Source organism: Hippocampus guttulatus, chromosome 7 (assembly GCF_054856545.1).
Source record: "Hippocampus guttulatus isolate MCC_2025c chromosome 7, RoL_Hgut_1.0, whole genome shotgun sequence".
Classification (NCBI taxonomy): Eukaryota; Metazoa; Chordata; class Actinopteri; order Syngnathiformes; family Syngnathidae; genus Hippocampus; species Hippocampus guttulatus.
In genome coordinates, this window is record NC_141267.1 from 20552913 (window position 1) to 20576314 (window position 23402).

A 23402-nucleotide genomic window follows, 5' to 3' on the forward strand; every position below is an offset into this window, starting at 1 on the left:
CGATTCGAATCGCAGCTCGAAGCAAATGGTCATGACAAGTATCCAAATCCTTTCCAAACACTTCCATGATGAGCGAAAACAAAAAGGCTTCTGGAAATGTACTTTGGAGTATGTGTATACATGCTGTGGTTTTACTGTTTGGCTTTTTAAAAACATTTTTTTGTTCTGGGAGCACTGATGGTTAATGTCAGGGTTTAATGTCAAAGCAGTGGCATCTTTCCAGAGTTGTGGTGATGCCCGGAGAAGCCAACGTGTCCACCGCCAGCCGCCGCAAAATGAAATGCTGTCCTCTGACATGTTTGAGCGACTGGTTCAACAATTGGGCAAAGTGGAAAAACTGAACAACCTTTCAACAGTTGTAGCTAATGTTAATGTTCATCATTAAAAAAAAATACATATACCGTCACAAAAACCATTGTCGTGTACATATCAAAAAAAAAAAAAGCGTGTAGGAAAGAAAATAGCTTGAGTGCAGAACGGTGTGGTAGGCTCGTTGGTGAAGATCCATCATCAAGAAAACTAGCCAGTCATCACATTGAATAATGTTACTGCCTATATTTCCCTTGAAGCAGTTTGATCGTTGCTGTTCAGACGCCATCTAGTGGCGATTGTTGGCTGGAACAAATTATCGCAGATGAAGGTCCACCTGACCCTAGTCGGTCCACCCGACCCACATTTACTGGCGCACGTTAAAAGACACATTTGTAGGCTCTGCGTAGCCATTTTCGTTCGGACGAAGACCATAGTGCCAAGAGCCGGCCGGCCGTATGAGGCAAGACGACGACGGGCAGGATATCAGCGAAGGTTAGCCCCTTATGGGTGTTTCATGTTAAAATCAATTGTGTTCATGGTTTTGTTTTTTGTTTGGTTTGTAATGCTACTGGCGGCCCGGTAGTCCAGTGGTTAGCACGTCGGCTTCACAGTGCAGAGGTACCGGGTTCAATTCCAGCTCCGGCCTCCCTGTGTGGAGTTTGCATGTTCTCCCCGGGCCTGCGTGGGTTTTCTCCGGGTGCTCCGGTTTCCTCCCACATTCCAAAAACATGCATGGCAGGCTGATTGGACGCTCTAAATTGTCCCTAGGTGTGAGTGTGGGCGTGAATGGTTGTTCGTCTCTGTGTGCCCTGCGATTGGCTGGCAACTGGTTCAGGGTGTCCCCGCCTACTGCCCGAAGACGGCTGGGATAGGCTCCAGCACCCCCCGCGACCCTAGTGAGGATCAAGCGGTTCGGAAAATGGATGGATGGATGTAATGCTACTTGTGTGTTTCATATTCATGGGACTCGTTCTCACGGGGTGCCAGGAATAAAACCCTGTATTTTCATCGTGGACTTCGTGTCGTCACTCATGCCGCATCCTGAGGGCGCTAAAATCGGATTAGGGGCTGTCTCGGCTCACAAAAGAGTCATAAAGTAGATCTGTTTAAGTATAGCGTCGGCGTCCGCCAGCGTGCGGCGAATTGGGCTGCGGAAGGACAAGAAAGCAAGAAAAAGACCAGAGGACGCACGTGTGAATGAAAGATGCCGAACAGATCGATAAAGTGCGGGTGTTGGAAGAACGGCGTCGCTCAAACGGGATCACGCGCCCGCTGCCCGGGAACATCGGATCGTGTTGAGCGATTTCATTGCCCTAAGGGGCCCCCGGTCTGTCGTTTTCATGGCGGGGGTTTGAATTTCGTGAAGGGGTGCATAATTAATGGCTGGTCGCTCGCTAATGTGGCAGCGCGAAGCATTGTGTTCCACTCTAATGAGGCCGTTAAACGTGGATACGGTTGCTTCGGGAGGCGACGCCAACTGTCACGGGACAAAAAGATTGATGGGGTTTGGTGAAACGAAGAGCCGCACACTCACTCATGGGTGTATATTGGCGGATGTGAAAAAGCCTCATTGATTGATTTGACATTTTTGATGCCAAAGTTTCGTTTTTTGTAGTATTGTCGTGTTTTGTGGCAGATGACTCAACCTTTTAAAAAAATGTTGCGGGCACAGAAAAAAAAACTTAAGACTGTTGCCTACGTATTTAATTCCATGCGAGGGATTTTTCAGACCTGATGCACGCAAAATCACTCATCACAGATGTGTAAGTTGAGGGGTTCGTTGTTTATGAATGGATGGCTCGACTTTAAGAAACGGCGAAAGGAGAGACGGACTCCGTTTGAACGCAACTTTTTTTCCCCAAACGTCTGCACCGCGGTACGATCGAAAACGCACTCCTCTCGGCAACTTAACCACTTCATGCTTTTCCTTACTTCAACAGCCAATCAGAAGCCATCAACATAAAAACACGCCTAAGCAATTATTAAACGACAGAGTATAATATAGGTACTCTTAACATGAAATAATATGATGGCCAAACACAAAATGCTAATAATTAATCATACAACATAAACTTGGAGATCTTTCGTACGTCATCCGCTGAGTAGCGGTGACCGGTCGTCACGTGAGCGACGGGCGGAACCCGAATGCGCTCCTCTCAGACACGGGATGAACCGAGGGCCGACATACGGGGCCAATATAAGATAGATGGGAGGTCCGCGTGTAAATCAAAGTCCTCGAAGAAAAACACAGAGCGGGAAATGAACTTAAACGGTCCCCTTTGAGAATATCAACTCTGTGACAGTCGTAACTCTCTCACTGACAAGCACTCATATGGACGCTATTAGAAAGTTGACCCCTAACGCGAAGACCTGGACAACTTTGTGCGCCGAGCGAAGAGAAAATTCAATCTTGCACGGCCAAAAGACTTGGACGTACGTTTTGAAGGCGTCGGTCGCCGAGGCATGAGACGTTTCCTTTCGGGGTGACCTCTTTTCCCCTCAACTCGGTGAACCGGTGAAGCTCGGGCTGGCCGGTTTTGGGGAGGAAATCTCATTTTAGCTCTCTAATGTGATGCAGGGCTGCCGAGCCGGTCGACATTTGACAAAAGGCCTCCGCAGCACGGCCGCTTAAGTGCTTCCATGAAGTGGTTGCGCAGCCCCGCCTGTCCTGCGTTGCCGCGGCTTCGTGCAGGTTGCAAGCATGGCGGTAAAAGGCAATAGTGCACTACAGCAGATTTTTCAATCTACCGTGGGGTAACAATAAACAAATTATCGATGCTGTTGGACAAATGCGCACCGCTTCTTCGAACGTGAGGAGGCGGCTGTGTTCAAGATTGACCAATCACATTCTGAGAGTCCGCACACCTGCCCAAATTTTTTCCGAAAGGGTTTTTGAGGGCTGTTCCTGTCATTTTTGTGCTCACATATTCGCCTCCCTCCAAAATGGATAAGATGAGGAGAACACCGAAGGCGCTGCAGGAATTTCTGGCACGTAATGACTGCTTCATACATGTGACACCAATCGGCCATCTTTTTGACATGTCTGGGCTATGATGTGGGGTGTCAAGATGGAAGCCTTGTCTGACGAAAGTGAAACATCCAAAAGCCTGAATTTAAACATCAGCGTGTAGACTTTATCTACTGCAACTGACAGTGAATACAAATCACTTTGACTCGATCCTTTTATGCTAATTTCAGAGTCTCACCGAAGTCCAGGAGTCGAATCACTCCTAAGAGCCTTTTACTCAAGTATTTGTACTTTGAGTCAGATACCGAGAGAACAGACTATTTTTTGCCAATTCTGCTGAAAGGAGAGATCCAGCTGGCCTGGCTCATTATCAAAAAAGAGCGCTTCCTGTTGTGCCATCCGCACCGTTTCTCACGGGGCCCCCGGATGATTCAGGCATGGCTGCAAAATGGCTGCTCAGAACAATTTCTTGAGTCATTTACATGAACGCTTCCTCCCACCAATTTATCGGCTGGGCTCTCACTCCCGTTCTTGTTCATGCGCATCTGGAAAACACTCACTCCCTCGTGTTCGCTCCTTGGCTGTGTGCGCGCTTCATCTGCCGGGCATTCATCGACAGAGAATGTGGCAAAGAAAAATTTTTGTCATTCAAGAATCGGGAATTGATTTTGGCCCTTTAAAAAAAAAAATAGACCACAGTTGGATATTATTATTTATTGTTTTGTATGGAAAAATGATATCAAACTTTGTGCCAACTTGAACAAAAACTGGTTATCAAGTAAGAGGCAGTTATTTGGTGTTTTCAGTTGAGGAATTACTATTGCTACAGATACGATTATCGTATTTTCTGCGCGATAAGAAACACATAAACGCATTCAATTTTCTCAAAAGCCGTCAGTGTGTTTTATAATCCAATGCGCCTTATATATGGATCAATATTCAGATTTCCTGGACGTATTTGAAATGTTTTGTAAAGTCCTTTGTTCCAGCTGCCGCTATTGTATTGTATTGTACTCCTCTTAGCGTTGCTCCATCTAGTGGATGAATAATGCCACTGCAGCCACTATTGTAGCTTCTATTTTATGCACCTTATAATGTGATGCGCCCTACAGTATATATGAAAAGTGTTTTAAAATAGGCCATTCATTGAAGGTGCGTCTTATACTCCGAAGCGCCTTATAATGCGGAAAATACGGTACTTAAAAAAAAAAATCCTCAGGTCAGCTATAAATATATGCAACAAGTGCATGTTTCTTTTACTTTGTGTTTGGAAATGTTGAAATTTCATGGAGGAGGGACCGGAATGACCCATGTGCAAATTTGTCTTTGTGAATCATTTTGATTCATACCTCGGCAAGAGACGAGGCCGGCCAGCCAGCCAGTCAGCCAGCCAGCCGGCCGGCTAAAAGGCGGTGGAAGTGATATGTGTAAACTATGTAATGTGAATGTTTTAGGCAAGCTGTGTTTAATTTGGTGTCCTGATGAAGCGCATGAGAAACCTTCCTCCCTTTAGCTGTCTCATTGAATCATGTGGATATAATTTCATCCATTTACGTGTTTTCTGCTCTTTGCTGTGGTTGCCACGGGGCATTTGGAAGCGGGCAGATTAAATGCACATGTTGCTCCCCATCTGCCGCTCTCCCCTTCCAAAACAGATCCCGAAGTGTCGGCAGGTTTTCCCCTCCCGGAGAAAGACACCTTGTGATCAACCGAGAGCCTGTTGCAGCGAGTCGCGGTTTTTTTTTCTTCGCACTCCCAAAGTTCTACAAACGGCTTTTGAGCGTTTGGCACTTTAGAACATGTTTAATACGGCCGCTGTTTTTTTTGGCACCTGGAATCTCAGCCCCTTCGTCATGTCTGTCAAGCTTGGAAACAGGGCAGGTCGGACCTGAAGGGTAGAAGTAATCACAGTGGAAGGCTGATTGCCGAGGTTGCTGGGATTTTTCAGGACCCTTTCCATTTCCAGGGCGGTGGGCCTCGCAACATGAGTAATCGTGAATTTCATGCGAGTTAACAGTCGTGCGGTTCAATCACGTCTCCCGGTCATTAGTCAAGAGTTCTCATCGAGCATTTCGAGGCAGGGTCATGGACAAACAGTGCTGGCCCTTGGCGAGGAGGGGTGGGTGGAGCGCGTGGGGTGGGGGATTCGGGGGTGGCCGGGGAGCATCAAAGGAGCAAGGAACTCAAGACAATCTTGAAGTCACAAATTTGACACACCGCAGAGAAGGGGTGTTGTTAACACCCCTGCCAAATTTCAATGATCTGGAGCAGGACGGGTTCACCTCTTTCGCGTCACAACTGCAAACGAATGGCGCTTGCTCAGAGTCACCGCTGATTAATTGAACCTTTGTGAACTTTTTTTTTTTTTAAACACGCATGCAAATTGTGCGTTTCCATGAAGAAAGGTTTTACGATGGAACTGATTCACAGTTTATTCATCTCTGATAGACATGAAGTGCACGATTCACAAATTCATCTATTCACTTTTTTTTTTTTTTTTTTTTGGGTGGAACCTATTCCCAACTATTATCTGAAAATTTTGATCTGTCATAAATGCCCCAAATTGCCACGGGAGGCTACCTAAGCCCAGTCGAAATGTTGGTGCAGTACCGGCGATTGGTCCAAGAAGGTTGATGCAAGCTTTGAATGTCTAAGATTAGCCTGGGTTGTTAGTGGAGGCTACAGAGAGTCTTTCCTCGCATGTGCATGTACATGTCAGGGTCATAATAGCTTTGGATGTTTCTTCACGGATCGTTTTTACGTTTGGTTTCTAAATATAGTTTTCTAATGCTTTCATTAGTTTTAGTTTTTTTTTATTTGACGCATTTCTTGTGCGTAAGATTATTATTATTTTTTTGTCAAAACTCCACAAAAACTATTATTTTAAAACATTTTCAAAACAGGCGAGGGCACTTCCTCATACTTTTTGGCCATTTGCGGCAGGGTTCAGTCCCCCTTTTTTTTGCGGAACGTTCAACTGTATTTTCTAAAGTGATTTGTCTTCCCTTTTGATTTCTTTTTCAGTGCCGTTAAGCGCCACTTGTAAAGGTCCTTCATCAGCTACCTGTCCCGCACGTCAGCAGACACACATTCCACTCCCCGATAGCGGTCCATAATGGCCGGTTTGTTCCGATTCCGCCGCAGGTTTTTAATGACCCCGCTGCACACGCGCGGCTCTCGACACTGCTTCCTTTTAGCCTCGCTTGACGCTGTTTGGCCTTCTCCCCTGCCAGTCAGGAGTCATTTCCCATGAAGGCCTCAGGCTATCGCCACCAGTTTGTCTGTCTGTTGTGATCAGCTGCCTGTCCGCCCTTCCAACCGACCCCCCCCCCCACCCCACCCGCGTCTCCTTCAGTCATATCAAGACCCCGCTGTCATCCCTAATGTTTACGCAGCGATCGAACCCCAAAGCCCCCGCCCCTTCTCCTCCCGCTCCAGATCGAGATGGAGTGCCTCCGCTTGCGCGGTTATCTGCCGGTTTACCTCAGCCGGAGGTCTCGGAGAGGAAAACCAAACATGTTTGAAGCAATTCTAGTGATTAGAGCTGTCTAAGCTGTTTTCATAGATAATATCGAAGGCAAGATTAAACTCATGTCACCACGTTTCACTGTTTATGGAACTTAAAACCCACGTGTCCATCACTGGGCTGCAGTTGGAGTTTATTCCAAAGGAGCGCAGGGACATTTACCACTGAGTGCGGTTTTGGATCCTTTTGGGACTTTTCTGGTTCATTGTCAGCGACTGCTCAGTCCAGTGGAAATTTAATGCATCAGCAACTTTCGACAATTCTTTTTCAATGACACATTTTTTTTTAACCTTACTGCAGCGCTTGCACTTTTTTTTGAACAAAGTAAAAATAAGTGGGCATGATTTAGTCAAGGGAAGTAATGAAGTACAAATAATTCATGACTGCATGTTAGCAGATTGTTCAGGGATCTGCACTCTACTTCATGTCAGATTTTTTATTTTTTTTTTTTACAGTCAATCCTTTTCTATTGATGGAAATCTGAGAGCAATTGAACCCACTACCCCTCCCCCCATAAAAAGGTTCATAGATGGGGTTAAACCGATTAGTCAACTCATCGACTATACCATTTCGCATCGACTAGACTCTTGTCAATGCAAAATATGCGAAATGATTCATTATTTGTGTTGCCAGTAACAAATTACTTTAAAATTGAATACAATTCTTCCTGATTGAACTTTTCTCAAAAGAAAGTAGTCCTATTACAGTAAATTAAAAATCCAATTTCATTAAAATGGCAAAGGGAATATATTGACAGTGTATTGTTTTATATACACCATACGGCATCCAAAGCACTTTAGAAAGCCTCACATTCACTTATTTGGAAACTTCTCTCCTCAACTACAGTGGTGGCTACAGCTTGTCACTCAAGAATTTTTTTTCTTTTTAGTTTAAAATGGCTTACTCTAACCATGACCTCTCTCCATGGCCAAAGGCACAACCAGGGTCAATTTTTGCACCTGTTGATGCTTTATATAAATACTCGTTGCTTCAGAACAGCTGCATGATTTCTAGTTGGCTAGCTAGCTAGCTAGCTACCTGGGGAGAAGTCTCTTCGGGCCTGAAGTTGGCTAGCCCCTTTCGTTTGTTGTAGCGCGTTACGGAGTGAGTGAGAGGACGGCCGCAGACAAAATGACTGAGGCGTTGATACACTGCCGAGATGGACGTCATTGATCATACTGCTGAACAGTTTAATTTGATGCTCTTCATCAGGCTAACTATTTCAGGCCGCCTTGTCGCTCAAAGGTAGCACGACGTTGCCCCGCATGCAAACCTCACACACACGAAGCCAGCGAGCTCTCGCATTTAAAAATATACAACATGTGACAGTTTTCAAAACGGGCCTTTTATTACTGTTTGCAAAAAAACAAAAAACAAATCATTTTTACTTTCTTGTTTACCCCAATTTCAGAGTCTGTACTTTTTTTTATTTTTAGCCTAGCCAAGCCAATGAGTACTTCTACTTTCACGTGTTGTTTTAGTATCCGTACCTCTCAAATACGGAGTGTGAGTACTTTTGCCACCTCTGGTGCAACCCTGAAATTAGGCACAACAAAACACCTCACTGTAGCATATAATTCATCAGAGCAAGTTTCTTGGCCGGTTCCTCTGCCTCGAGGCGACACTGCCAGTCGGTTTCCCAGCAGCCTGGAAAAACTTCAGCCCATCTCATCTGCGCTAGTCCCAAGTAATCATATGCTCCAACCGATTAACACGTTTTCCTCCAAGGCGCACTAACTAAGATTTAGCCCCACATTTGTTTTGCACAAAAGAAAGAAGCATTGAAAGTGTGATTCCCCGCGCCCGCTCCAAAACATAAATGCAAACATTTGGCACAGCGATCATGGCTGCCGCGTATGTTTTTTTTCATATTCAACAGTCAGCGTAGCTCGCTGATCTGCCCAAAGTGGTGTCGATGTTCTGCTATGCTAAGATTTGCATTCGACTTTCACACCTCATCTTTATATCTAGCGGGACCGCCGAAGGTGTTGAAAAGTGTTTCCACAGTGTGCGCGCTCGTCAAAACATTTGCTGCGGACATTTGTTGGTCTTGGATGTTAATGCTTGATTATTTGAGTTTTAATAGCGTGCTGCCAGTTGGCGAAAGTAAAACGTTATCTTTCTTTTCTGAATAAGCACTTACTTCGATGCTTTTCGGTCGATATACTTGAGAACAATAAAACAAACGAGACCCAAAAACAAGAGCAGAGTGCGCCGTGTTGAAATTTTTACCGTTTGCTTCACGGCGCTGCCTACTGTTTAGTTTTTTTGCGGCAATGTTGCACAACGCGTTTAATTCTGCATCTTACGCTCAATTTCAGTCTCAACCCGCAGAAGAAGGGAAAAAAAGTTGACTCCATTTTCCAAATAATACTCAGACCCCGCATAGCTGCGAGACTGCGAGGACAATTGTGAAAGCGGCGACGGATCAGCCGCGGTCACCCGAACCGCCTCTGCCGTGACGGGTTTGGGTTTCGCCGATATTAAATGGAGCGTCGGTGAATAGAACGAGCGTTCAGCCTGCGTTGTGTGAGTGAATGACGACAAGTGGGCATGAGCCTGATGAAGCGCCAGGCCTGTTCGATGAACGCTCTCACTCTCTCCTTAGCTGCAACCGGATCTGATCCAGGCTTTGCTAATGACCCATGCGGACATTTTATAAATGAACAATTTGAGCTGGACCCGCATTTATTGAACGGGTCCCGGATACACCCATGATAGGTGTCTCACTGTCCAAAAAAGGGGGACGATGTCCAGTGTGCGTGCTTCAAGCTTTTTTAAGGGGCGGTTACTTCCAGTTGAAGTTGATGAAAAACTGACACATAACACAAAAGAAAACAATCTTTTTTTTTTTTTTTTATCAATTCACGTAATTCTGTTCTACAAAAGTCCTTTAGCTTCATGCTAATTTTATGTGTAATGCTATAACTGGATATTGAGAGAAAAGATTGCACGACTGTCTGTGTCCTATGTGTTGTGTTGTGTTATTTTTGTTATTTTGACTTCAAAATGGCGCTGCGAGAGTGGCTGCCTTTCCAGCAGCTCCTATATTTTGTTGTTCTACTTCTTCCTTTCATAACTTTGCTGCTGTGAATTGGGAATTTCTCCGTTGCGAGACTAATAAAGGTTTTCTTATCTTATCTTGTCTTAAAAGCAAGCGCAATGGATAACACAAAAATTTTGGCCAGTGGCACAGTGTACCTACCGATCCCTCGATTGCATGTGTTTATAACAAATAAATCCAGTTTTTCTTTTAAATAACAATCTTATCATCTCACAATACAAAAAAAAGAATAATGCCGAAAGCTCAACAGTACGCTACAAAATGCATCCACAGCCGTTGCTTGCTGTAGGCGTAAAAAGCAGGATTGCGCTGGATGTCAATTAATAATTTTCAGCCAAAACAGCACTTCCTGTTTCATTCTCATGCTATCAAATTTTCACGTCTGCCGGTCTATAAGTAACATTGAATTCACAAGTGCACACTTTTGCGGGCCTTGACACTGCGGTAGGTTTTGTGTACAGCTTACGGATACGCGATAAGCGACCCCCTTCTGAATCTTTCATGTGTTAACAAATCTGTGGGCTTCATTGGCTGAGTGCTCGGCATCAAATGGGGCGAGCGGGGTCAGATACGAGCTTGTTTACGGCCACTGTCACTTGTCCGTCTAATGTGCCATTGACGCCGGCGAGCGCTCGGCTCATGCTACACATTACCGCACCATTCACCGCGCTCCACTTTCCATTAACTGCCACTTAGACGCACGCCATGTCTTCAAAGTCACTGGGCATGACATCAAATGCACATCCACGGGCCAACGGGAAAATAGATTTGTAATCGTACCACCCGTGTTTCGAGAGCGTCACTCCTTTTCCCAAGGCGGCAGTGCTGGATATTTGAACTTGTACAGCTGTGGAAGTGATCAGGGAACTTGTGGAAAGTGCAGGACAAGATTCATTCATTTTGCTTCCCCTGTTCAGGGTTCGCAGGGAAGCTGGAGGCGAGCCCACCCTGCGTTGATCACCTGTCAGTCACAGGGTTGAGCGCAGAGGGGAAAAAAAGTATTTGTACCAGTGGCGTACAATGTGCTGGGCCAGCAGGGCATAGTCATCCTCCATTTATTTGATTTTTTTTTTACACATAAAGACATTACAACACAAGGAAAAGAAAATGTCATTCAACTATTCCTCTTGCTCGAAAAGTGGCCCAAAAATTTAGCCCAATTTTTCAGATTTTTCTCTGCGGTGCCAAAAACTAAAAGACAAGGGAAAAACAAAAGACACAAATGTTCTGCCTGTAATTAATATCTTTTTTGTTGTAAGTCTTAAGGGACCAAAAAACAAGTTCTTTCATTCATTATATATATATATTTTAAATTAATCGACTGATTAATCGGTTATCAGAATTTTATTCTGTCAGATATTGGAGTTCACATTTAAAAAAAATCTAATAAATGCATATCGGTTGGGCCCTAAAAAAAGAAAGAGCACTGCAGTATATGGGTTTGTCCTTGTAACATAATGTAAAATAATGTCAAGAATTACACCGCTTGTGCATCACAAGTTCATACGGCAATTCAATTCATTCTGCTGCTCCTTCCGGTGTGCCGACCTTGGCCCCTGGAGGGCAGTATAATACAGTACAGACACAAATGAAGAAGTCACCGCTCTTCTCTGTGACTCAATAAGCTGCAAAAATATTCGTCATTTTTCACAGAGGATAAAGAATACATGCCTCTGAGTATTGCTAATATGCATATATATATATATATATATATATATATGATACTATATATCTGTATAAGTTGTGTCACTGTATTTATAGTTGACAGTAAAATGTAATTTATTTTAAAAACTGTTTTTTTTTTTTCTTTGAGTAATGGGATGGTTATTGGCATTTCAATTCATTACAGTCATCAACTTGATAGATTCATTTGAGTCACGAGCTTGGTCACGGAACAACTAAAACTGCGGCAAGCTAGCACAGTGCCCGAATTCGACCTCATTAATGTCTGCTCCTTTCTGCATGCACGCATTCCCGTCCTAACGTCTGTATGTAATCGACATGCTTGTCTCTTCTGCAGTTTGAGGGCTGCAACAAAGCGTTTTCGCGTCTGGAGAACTTGAAGATCCACCTGAGGAGCCACACGGGGGAGAAACCGTACCTGTGCCAGCACCCCGGCTGCCAGAAAGCTTTCAGCAACTCCAGCGACCGCGCCAAGCACCAGCGCACTCACCTGGACACGGTCAGAAATGAACAAGTGTCTGCTCCGTCTGATCTCTTGATTTTTTTCCAGAGCGGCTCCGTTTGCCCTCAGGAGCACTCAGGAAGAAATTGTTACGCAAAAGTTAAACATTGTACAGTACTGCGCAAACGTTTTAGCCCACTTCCACTCACACACAATGAGAATTGTAGTGTACTTGACTTTTTTACATGATACTTTAAAATATATATATTTTCCCCATCTATTAAAAAAATTAATAACTCTCGTAATATGAAGCAATTTTGAAAAATCAAAACAAATTGAAATGAACTGAATTTTAAAAACAAATCTAAACGAGAAAAAAAAAGGACCAGCAATCATTCTTAAAAATGCTAAACTGTTACAACCCTGGTGAATAAACAAGCTGTGATTGGTGATAGCGACCAGTCCAGGGTGCACCGCACTTCTCAGTCGGCTCCCTCCCACTTGCCAAACACATGCTAGTTAACTAGTTAACTAGATCGTCAGTCATCTGTCCTCCAAAAAGTCAGCTCATCCTGAACCCTAATGAGCGTTAAGGAAATTCAATTCAAAGTCCCCCCCCCCAAAAAAAACAAAAAACAAAAACGCGAGTTAGGACAACTGAATTGACTGACTCTTAGCTGAGTGTGTTGTGTTTATTTTTATTGGCGTTTACAGGTTGGCCCGTACGGAGCCAAAACACTAAGTAGCAAACACATTAAATTTTGGATTTGAAAATAAATCGTGGCTTGGTAGGAAAGATGCATTGGCACTGAAAAATATTGCGTTATATACTTTTTATTTGGACTTTTTTTGTGTGTGTGTGTATAGTATGAATGTCACTCTTTTTCTTTTTTTTGCAGGACACTGCTTTGATTGTTTTCAGTGTGGTCGTTTTTCAGTTTCAACGTCCTGGTTTTTACAGTCCCTTTTTTTTTTTTTTTTTTTTTTTGCTTCGAGCTTTACGGTTGGGTTTTAGCATGAAGGGGAAGTTGTATGTTGCTGTGTTTGTGTGCGTTGCTGTTTCGTGTATGTTAACGTTGATGAATCAGGTTGATGAATTACAATCACGTCGTTCCTCTGTTTTACGTTACAGTGGTGCCTTGAGATACGAGTTTAAATTGTGACCATGCTCGGAACTTAAAACTCATCTCAAATCGTCTTTCTCCATTGAAACAAATGGAAATGCAATTAACCTGTTCCAAATCCCCCCAAAGAAACTAGATTTTTTTTTTTTTATTAAATTTTGTACCATATAAAAACATATAATAACAAGTAGAATGTAAAGGATAAATGGTCGCCTGGAAGAGGATAAAGAAAAAGTTTAATTTAATCTGACTGTCACGGCAGGTCTGCCATATCGAATGCAATTTGCAAACATGCAGTAACATTTCATCTAAATTGTCCCCAGATTGCCTCAATTATGTCTGCGGAGCTTTATCTGAAATGATTTCATTTTTGGGGGGGGGGGGTGGATTTCCATTTCTAGACTTTGTCTCCCCATGTGTCCACCTGTATGGGAAAGCCACACGTGTACAGCCAGAGTCGCAGCCTCAGCTTCGGCACAATATTGAATGTGGCTTTGTGTTATGATATCAGTCAAGTTTCCCACCACCCACTCTTTCCACAAGTAGGACAAATGATACAGCTAATCTGGGCGGGCGCTGCTTACGGCCTCACATTAACACCCCGGCTAAAGGCCCACTCTGCCAAGAGCACTTGAGGGGAAAATGATTTTTAAGCTTTAATGATATTTATTCTACACAGAAGTCACGCTTGATTTTGTTGACTCGAAGCGCCGTGCCACGCCGGGCTGCAAAACAAACACGACCCAGATGAGTGGCACTGTAAGCGCCTTTGGAATAACAAAACGGCTTATTTACAGAGGCCGTCAACGTACGCGCAGGCACGGCCAATAAAGACCTGTATCGACTTACGCTTTAATAGGCGTCTTATGTTTCTAAAGTGTGTGTGCGTGTGTGCGTGTGTACGTGTGTGTGAGGGGGGCTGCCATATGACAGGCTATATTTGCTTTACTAATGAGGGGAGCTCAAATTGATCAGGAAATTCCAACTTTTCACTTGTCATTTGCAATATCTCAATCGGTCACCCAAAAAAAAAAAAAATCAATCGAGAATGTAAACACTAGACCGCCACAAAATGAGATTTTCTAATGAAGTTCGTATTCATTTTATTCGCTATTCTGAGAGAAAAGTAGAGTGGTCACACACCCACTCTTAAAAAAAAAAATAATAATAATGTGGTGTGATTCGTTCTATATAAACCCAGCTGGGTTTTCTGAGCTCTGGTTGTTAGATCATATTGATCTTTGTGTATTATGAAAATAAATACATAAATATAAGTTAAGACAGGCGGAAAGAAAAAAATACAATTGTATTTGCTCAAAATTGTTTTCCATCAACAGTAGTATATAGCATGTTGCCCACAATAAAAATATCAACAAAACAGCACAGAAAACTCACACGACATTTCAACACGCTTCCTAAAAAGTAAAAAAAAAAAAAAATTCCACTGGCACTAGCAGATGCATACATTAAAATAAAAACATGGAGAACAAGCTGCACCAAACGGTCAACATTTTTTGTTTCATTAAAATAAATCCAAGTGAGGAAATTGGAGCGATGGATGGGCGGAAATCTTTTTTGAAGTGACTTCAACATACGGTATTTCAAATTTCTACTGATTGTGTGTTTGTATGTACTGTACTTTTTTTCAACTGATATGTTTTTGGGAAAAAATAATGGAGCACGTTATTATTTATTGGTTAATATGTCAAATTCTACTTATCTGCTTGCATTCCTGAATGGCGGGGGAAAAAAGGGATCGATGCTCGGCTTCATTCATTTCTGACTTCGTGACTTGAATTAAAACTCTTCTAATTTTTTTTCTAATGACAGCTGATCTGATAGATATGTGAAACACGATATTAATAAAGCAGACTAAGATGATGTTGCTCATGCTCATCAAATTGAATTGGCCGTTGTTTTATACTCACTTGTGTTCATTTCCCCCGTCTTGCTTTTCCTTCACATTTCCTGTTACTCCTTCTCAGCCGGAAGGTAAGACTTCAACTTGACCTTTTTTTTTTTTTTTTACTTTCCTTCCAATCTAATTTCCTCCCACTTTGATCCCCCATCGGCCGTCCTGCTTTATTCCGGTCGCTGTCTAAATGGTCATACGTTGCGCCTTCTTACAGAAACCATACGCGTGTCAGATCCCCGGCTGCACCAAGCGATATACCGACCCCAGCTCCCTGCGCAAGCACGTCAAGATCCACTCGGCCAAAGAGCAACAGGTGCGTAGAAAGGTAAGATTTGTGCAAGTGGGTGAGAACGCTCGAATGTGATACAAAAACTGGACCCGTCAAAATAAAACACAATGAGCCCCGCGCTACCCTCTCGTTCTATTTCTCTCTTGCACTTTGTGACTCGAATGATTCCCTCAGCAATTCGGGTCTTCTTCTTTTCTTTTCGGCTTTTCCCCTCAGGTACATCAAAAAAGAAAGAAATAAACCCAGAGAATATATTTTCGCGTCTTTATTAAATGTTTATTTCGCGTGTACGCCGTCATTTCGACATCGTGTTTTATCTACACCTCATGTACACCTGCAGATTGAGATTGACAGATTTGGATTTGAATTTGAATTTAGGAATAGGCTAGCATTTTTTTTTTTTTTTACAAAATTAACGGGTTACCGCTTTGTGAGCAAAAAGTGGATTTACCCCATCGATGAAGGCAAGAGGATTTTTTTTTTAAATCAAAACTACCAAAGATTTCAAGCTAACCAAACACCCATGCCAGTCGCAGTGGCACTGCTGTCAGTGTCTGTTTTCCCTGACTTGATTTCAGAATCGGTTATTGATCAATTTGTCGTGTATACAATTTGACATCCTCAATTTAATGGATGTGTCCTGAAACTTAGCCATATTTTCCTAAAATTTGTTATGGGCAGCCCGCTAGTCCAGTGGTTAGCACGTCGGCTTCACAGTGCAGAGGTACCGGGTTCGATTCCAGCTCCGGCCTCCCTGTGTGGAGTTTGCATGTTCTCCCCGGGCCTGCGTGGGTTTTCTCCGGGTACTCCGGTTTCCTCCCACATTCCAAAAACATGCATGGCAGGCTGATTGGTCACTCTAAATTGTCCCTAGGTGTGAGTGAGGGCGTGCATGGTTGTTCGTCTCTGTGTGCCCTGCGATTGGCTGGCTACCAATTCGGGGTGTCCCCCGCCTACTGCCCGAAGATAGCTGGGATAGGCTCCAGCACCCCCGCGACCCTAGTGAGGATGAAGCGGTTCGGAAGATGAATGTATATATATATATATATATATATATATATCTTTTTTTTAACTTCATCCACCGTCCTTTTCCAAACGTCAAACCTAGCACTCGAGCCCGAGTTTGCCCACCCCGAGCGTGGTGTAATTTCCAGTACATTGCGTTGGTTCCCTGCCACCCGCGTAACTTTACACAAGTCAAACATTGCATTTTGCACATTATCACAGTTTAGCCCGAGTAATTTGGCTTTGGCCCGGGCCTGCCTTTCATTTTCGCCACAATAGATCAGGTTTGAGCGCAAGTCATTGTGTTCACGGTCAAAGGCCCATTCTTCTCCCTGACTGGAAATGAGTAAATAAGAGAGAATGGACTCATTGTTGTGGATAGTGGCAGGCCGCGTGATGTGTTCCGTTCGCTGCGGGCTCATAAAGGGAAACACATGTGCGCTCGTAGCATTGTTAATAAGCCGTAATGCACAATCCCCAGATGTTATGGACAAATGTCAAACGCGAGCGCTCTTAACTGCGCCTTCACAGCAAAGCAAAGCACTATTTTTTTTTTTTTTTTTTTTTTTTGGAGTGTTGCTGCTGGGTGGAAAGCGCCGCGCGGATTACGCGTGATAAATGTTTCTCAGGGAGGGTTTCCCAGGAGGAGCTGCTCAGCCCCTGTACATGTTTACTCCATTTGCATAGTGAAATCGACACGATGGCGATTGAGTCGTCAATGTATTGTGATGAGGGTGGTAGTCAAAAGATGCGCGTGGGGAGATAAAGTCGATGACTGTGAAGGGTTTTGTGTATGTATGTTATTGCTAGGAGAGGGGGGTCGGGGGGGGGGGGGGGAAGCCACCAAGTTGGAACAAAGGCTGAATGCAATTCTCGGCAATAAGAAGATGATTGACGCATGCGCCTGATTGGGCGGTTTGGAATGAGGACGATGAATGAAAACATCTCTGAAGTTGACCTTGTCATGTTCCGCATTCCTGCTGATTGACTTCAAGTACGACCGTGCCACCTTTGATTCATTTTAAACATATCAGCTCAAGTTAACATCACGAGTAGGAAAAAAAAAAAAGAGTAAAAACTTCAGCACATCCGAGTTGTGGTTAGCACGGCTTCCTCACAGCTCCGAGTTTGAATTCCGGGTACTCTGGCTTCCTTCCACATTCCCAAAACATGGATGTTAACTTCCACAATTTTTTTTTTTGCCCTGCCAACTGTTTGTTACGACGCTGGGCAGCAGAATGGAAGACATCATTCTCGCTAGTTGCTAAGCGACTTAACAGGAACAAGACTGGTGCTCTTTTCCCCTGGTTTTGATGTAAATTCGGCAAAATGGATTTGTCACGGCTTCATCAGAAACTCATTAAAGTGCGTTCAGAAAAAACATGGCAACATAATTCGAAACAAATAAAAAATAACATCAAAAAGTCAGATAAATGTCTCATTCTTTTTGTGTTTTAAGGTCAAAAGTGATGAACTTTTTTTTTTTTTTTTACTTGTGTGACAGCGTAAAAAGTTACAAATGTACAGCGGGCGCTTTGTATGACTTCATCGTTTTGCATTTTTTGCCGTCGCAGCCCAGGGTAATAAGAAAGTAGGAATTCTTGTCTAGGAGGTATTGTTAAAGGGATACATCTAAGTTTATATATGTGGGGGGGGGTCTAAATTAAGCCTGGGTTGTTAGTTGAAATTACGGAGTCTTTGCTACATCAACTTCAGAGGTTGCATTTATTGAATTTAGACTAGAATATGATGCATTTAGGCTCGCCGCACATGGTTATGGCTTATTAGTGACTTTCACCACGTTTTATAAATGATAAATCTACTTCGTGCGAACGACATGACGTTACGTCGAAAATCCTGCTTCATTGTCATGAGAACGGTCTCCCATAGCGTACTACATCGTAGCTCGGTGATCGTGTGCTTTATTAGCCGGCTTCCAACGACGCGGGCTTTATGGCACACACACGAGACTTGAGCAGTATTATTTGTTTATAGTATTGGCTTAAAGTAATGGCTGATTGTTTGCTTGTGAGCTCTCGCTGACAATGAGAACAACATGGAAGGTGGAAGCGCACATGAAAGAAACCCAAATCAAGTGCACATTTGGGGCCGTTCTCAAGTCTTCCTCGGAGGCTTGCGGCTGATAAACACAAAGTGAAGCATCCCCGTACCGAAAATACGTTGTTTTTATTACCGCAATGTTAAACAGTGGATCTCGCTTGCGTATACAAAGCAAGGCAGCTGTTGCACTCATCCCGCTGCTCCCTTGTATTCATTTTTTTTCCTGGGACTTTTTTTTTTAAACTCTAAATACAAGCAGAGTTTATCCGGAAAATGAAAGATGAGGGCGCTGTGCCCTCCAGGGGGCGCCACAGAAAGTCACTCCAAAGCAACGTTGCCACCTGTGATGATTTGTGTCTCGTTCTCAGCTCCGTCCGTGTCCTCACCTGGAGCAGGAAGTGCTGGGCGACTGTCTGTCCATGCAGCACCTCCAGACCTCCAGTCAGACTCAACTTCTATACAGCAGCAAGGACGGCTGCGCTCCAGGGCTGAGCCAAGACGTTTTTTCAGGTTGGACCCTCCTACGTTGACGCCTAACCCCGCTCTGTAATTTAGCCAAAAAGACTCGGTAGATACAGTCGAACCTCGTTTCGATGTCGCCAGACTCCAAAAACACGTTTTCATTGCTATGTCGTTCACATTTCAAAGTCCCGATTTCACTTGGTTTTAACGACCATATCTTCCCCACACAATTGGCCTTTGTGACAACGAACCGCGGGAAGTTAACCGCCGCCGCGACTTAGCTTATGAACAAAATGGACATCTCGGAGTTCCTTCAGACGAAACTTCTTGAGTTGATGACAGTTGGCTTCGTCGGCGGCCCTGGCCGTTGCCTACGGCGGGGTTGGCAATTTTCCGCGGATACGCGGAAATTCGCCGTTTTATTTCTTAAATTGATCATTTTTGTGAATCGTCTAAATCCGTTGAGAAAATTTTAGGTAGGGGGGGTCAGGTACCTTATCGTCGAGTTTTCACGAGCTCTCCCGATCGGTCTTTCCATCTTCCGATTGTAAACACCCCTGCGATTGGACGTGTATGATGTCTTACTTGTTGTGATTGGTCGCCCCGTCCGGGCCACGCCCCTTTCCGCTTTTTTCATCACTAGCCATTGCCGTTATGGCGAGTAACATTCGCTGATTTCATGTCAGAGACGAAGTACGAACGCTATGTTTACACTGCAATACATGTTCATGTTTCACGCTTTTTTTGGACATCGTAGTTGGCTGCCATTTTATTGGAAATGGTGACAACGAACTACCATTGTAACGAGTCGTTGTGTCCCTCCACGTTCGTTGTCACGAGGTTCGTGTGGACTCGAAGGGCTCCTACACACAAGCAGGCACAGACATGAGCGGGAAATGTAAAACTGTACTGATATTGATTTAAAATTACATTGATCGAGTAGTTGAGCGCATACTTACTGTAGTCGTGAAAACGAAGGTTTTCCAGTGGAAAGTTGTTTTTGGAGTCTGGCGTCGTTGTTATATTGGACCTGTTGACAGTCAACAATGGCCGAGCTCAAGCTGCGAGCCAGGACACAAATGGTCAGCAAGTTGGCGTGTGCCAAAATCATTTTAAGCCAATTGTCAAAAGCGCCGCTCGCTGCTCAACGCAGGAATTATTTTTAGGTCTGCTGTGCAAGCTGGAGCCATTCCATTGTGTGCTGGGGAATTTGACTGAGTTGGGAAGTGCACTATTCTGTTTTTTTAACTTTTACCAACCTCTCAGATCACATTGGATCTGACATTTGACAGCAATTTAAAAAAAACAAACAAAAACTATCCGATATGTCATTCTTTCACTGTGAAATTTGATAAAAAACATTTTTACTTGAGTTGCATAACTTAAAATGTTAATCAAAGGCTCGTTGCCTGGAAATTTTTAATTCACCTACTTTTTTAAAAGAATTGTAGTATTTCGGGGGGGGGGGGGATCTATCAGTCAATATCTGGAAAATATAGTTTTTCTGCTTGACAAATAGATTTAAAGTTGGCTACAGGGCATGTTTTGGTCTGTATCTGTTGCAGTTCTGAAGATCTGACATGCCAGAGCGTAAAACTTGAACCAAACGAAACAATCTTTTAACAAGCACTACTGCTGAAATAATCCCATTTTGTAAAGAAAACAACAGTGGGAGTAGTCGGAGCCTCTTCGCTGTTGAGCAATTCGTAGTAAAGACCGCAAGAGACTGGCCGCGTTTCAGGCGGCGTTCATTCCAAAGCCGGATCGCAAATGAGGTGCCGGAGCTTCCGCGGGTGCTCGTTGAACAACCGTGTCGGCGTGACTGACGTGGATGATGGTCGGCGCGTGCGTCCAAGCGCTGCCGTCAACACGACCACGCTCATTAGTTGCTTTGCTTTCACCCGAAGAGATTTGGAGCCGCGAAGAAACGGCTCAACCGTGTCGTGGTTTTTAAAATGGATTTCTGTGGGGGTCGGTCTTCCCCCGAAATCGTGTTCTTGACTCCAATTGGTGAGTTCTGGTCTCAGGCAAGTCCTGGTTTTGGAGAGTGTTGCCTTGAGGACAAGACTATAAACCCCAACCTGGGTTTGAGACCCCAACTCTGTCTTGTCCTACTTTGAAACCCAATGCCTTGTTTGGAACCCTTGCCCATGCCCGGAACCCCAATCCTCATTTGATGCCCTAATTTGAATCCCCAAACCCCATATTGAAAACTGCAGCCCTTGTTTGAAACTCTTACCACTGGCTTGAAACCACAATTCGGGTTTCAATTCCTAATTTCAAACCTTAACCCCTGTCTGAATCCCTAACCTCGGCTTCAAACGCTAACTCAAAATCTCAACCCTGTTTTTAAACCTCAGCCTTATTGTGAAATCCACATTCTCTCTGGAAACCCTAGTTTCAAAACCTAATTTGAAACCCTACATCTGTATGGAAAACCCTCCTCAAAACTCTAATGCTTGTTTGGAACCACAACCTTACTTTTAAAAGCCTAATCATTGCTTGAGTCCTCAATCCATAATTGAAACCTCTATTTAAAATCCCAAACCTGCCTTGAAACCCTCATACTGTCTTGAATCCCTGATTTGCAACCTTAACACTTGTTTGAACCACCAACCCATGCTTGAAACCCTATTTTGAAACTGTAACTTTGACTCGAAAAGATCTTTTGAAATCCTAGTTTGAAACCCCACCCCGGCCGCGAAAGCCCAAAAAAAAGTTAAGATTTTGATTTTTACTCACATTTTTGAATACATTGCTCTTCTGACGGGGGCATGCTAGCCAGAAGCTGAGCTGCAATGTGTTTGTTTACAAACTTTGTGGCTAGGATGTGATGTAATTACACCTCTTGTCCCGTACCGTATGTTGCGAGTGGGAGCTGGAGTAAAAATGTGTACTTTTCGTTTTCAATATATGTATATATTTTTTCCAAATAGTTTTCTAATATAGTTTTCGTTACTTTGTTCATTTTCATGAACTGTAATAGCTAGCGTTTGCGGCTAAGTTTTTGACACCCGGATCAAATCTGACCCGTAGGGCTTTGCGTTTGACACCTGGTCTGTATTTTATTTTTCAATGCAATCTTTTTCAGTGCCAATACTTGTTTCGGTGCCAGTACATATTTTTGTACGATGCTAAACTGTGACCGTGATGCCAGAACGTCATGGCGGCGTTCTGGCTGCATCCATATGAAATGAAAACACAAAATGTGAGCCCGACGCGTTTCAAAAGGCCAAAGTGCGGGTGCGTTCAGGGTTATTTATATTTTTACTCTGGATATTTCAGCCTTCATTCCCGGTGACAGCCAACCCAGCCCCTTTGTTTGTATTTCGTCATTTCAATGTGTCTTGTTATGCAAAGAGCGCTCGGCAACAGGCGAGCCAAGGAAACGTTTATTCGTCGTCATGCGGCCCGTCCATTTTTCCATCAGCGGGCGTCCACACCACTTTGGAGTGGGACGGAGATAAATGCATTTTGAAGATATTCAAGACAAAAGAGCGATGCCCTTGCGGGCCTCCCGCCTTTCTGGATACATCTGTCCTTGTTTTTAGGGCAGTACGCCATCCAGAATCCCCGGTGCTCCTTCTTATTGTTGCTGGAACTCGGCGCACCGTTGACAAGTGTGTACGCTCAACATGTCTTTTGTACGTCCAAAAGGAACCTTTTGAGTTTTGGCTCTTCACCAGGGCCCTCCTCTCTGTTCTGGGATGTTGCGCTAAAGTCCCTCGAGGAGCCAGCGAAGGTGCGTGTCGGCTTTAAGTGTTGCAAGCTGGCACAGGTGTAACAAGTACTCACGGACTGTACTTTAGTGGAAGTAAAGATGCACCATTTGTGTTTCAAAAAAAGGCTGTCAAAAGTCGGAGCACTGATCACGCTCATATTAAGAGGAAATGCTACATATCGTAACCCTAACCTGACTGTAACACGTTTTGCATGCGTTTGGCAATTATGGTCAAAAAAGTGTCAGGAAAAGCCTACTAGAACAGCCTAACTTTAACCAGAGAAACTTGAAGAGTCCACTAGAATGTTGAAAAAAATTATAAATACTAAATCTAATAAAAACAAAATTGAAAAAAGAAAAACCTGCTCTAAAATGAATTAAAACTGAATTTCAAAATCTAAAGACAAAATGAAATAAAAATTTTACTGAAATAAAAAAATCCCAACCGACGATAACCCGTTTTTCACAGGTTTGACTGTGATTGGGTAATTCTGAACCATCAAGTCCCGGTTATAAGAGGGTGTGCACACTTATGCAACCACATTTTTAAAATCTTTGATATATATATACTTTTGTGGACAGGTTATAGATCACATTAGTGTTGGGGAAACAGTGTTGAACTAATGTATTTTGAGCAGGGGTTTGTAGACTTGTTTTTTTTAATCCACACTTCTCAGCTCTTACATGTTTTCAGCAATTATCTTCAAACACGTGTAATGTATTCCGAAACAAATCTCTGAATTCACTTTTACAGTACAGGGTCTTTAGCACCAACATCTGCCGCGAGAGCGGCCAAACGTCGTCGACACTTAATGGCGGTGATTGCCTCA

The 23402-nt window shown here is 43.6% G+C and overlaps 1 protein-coding gene across 1 annotated transcript in view; it reads left to right on the forward strand.

Moving 5' to 3' along the window:
• Nucleotides 1-23402, forward strand: part of glis1b (GLIS family zinc finger 1b) — a 75513-nt gene that overhangs the window by 43243 nt on the left and 8868 nt on the right. Inside the window, exons 4-6 of the mRNA XM_086115119.1 lie at nt 11891-12052; nt 15249-15359; nt 18758-18899. Coding sequence (XP_085971245.1) covers nt 11891-12052; nt 15249-15359; nt 18758-18899 — 415 coding nt within the window. The remainder of the gene's footprint in view (nt 1-11890; nt 12053-15248; nt 15360-18757; nt 18900-23402) is intronic.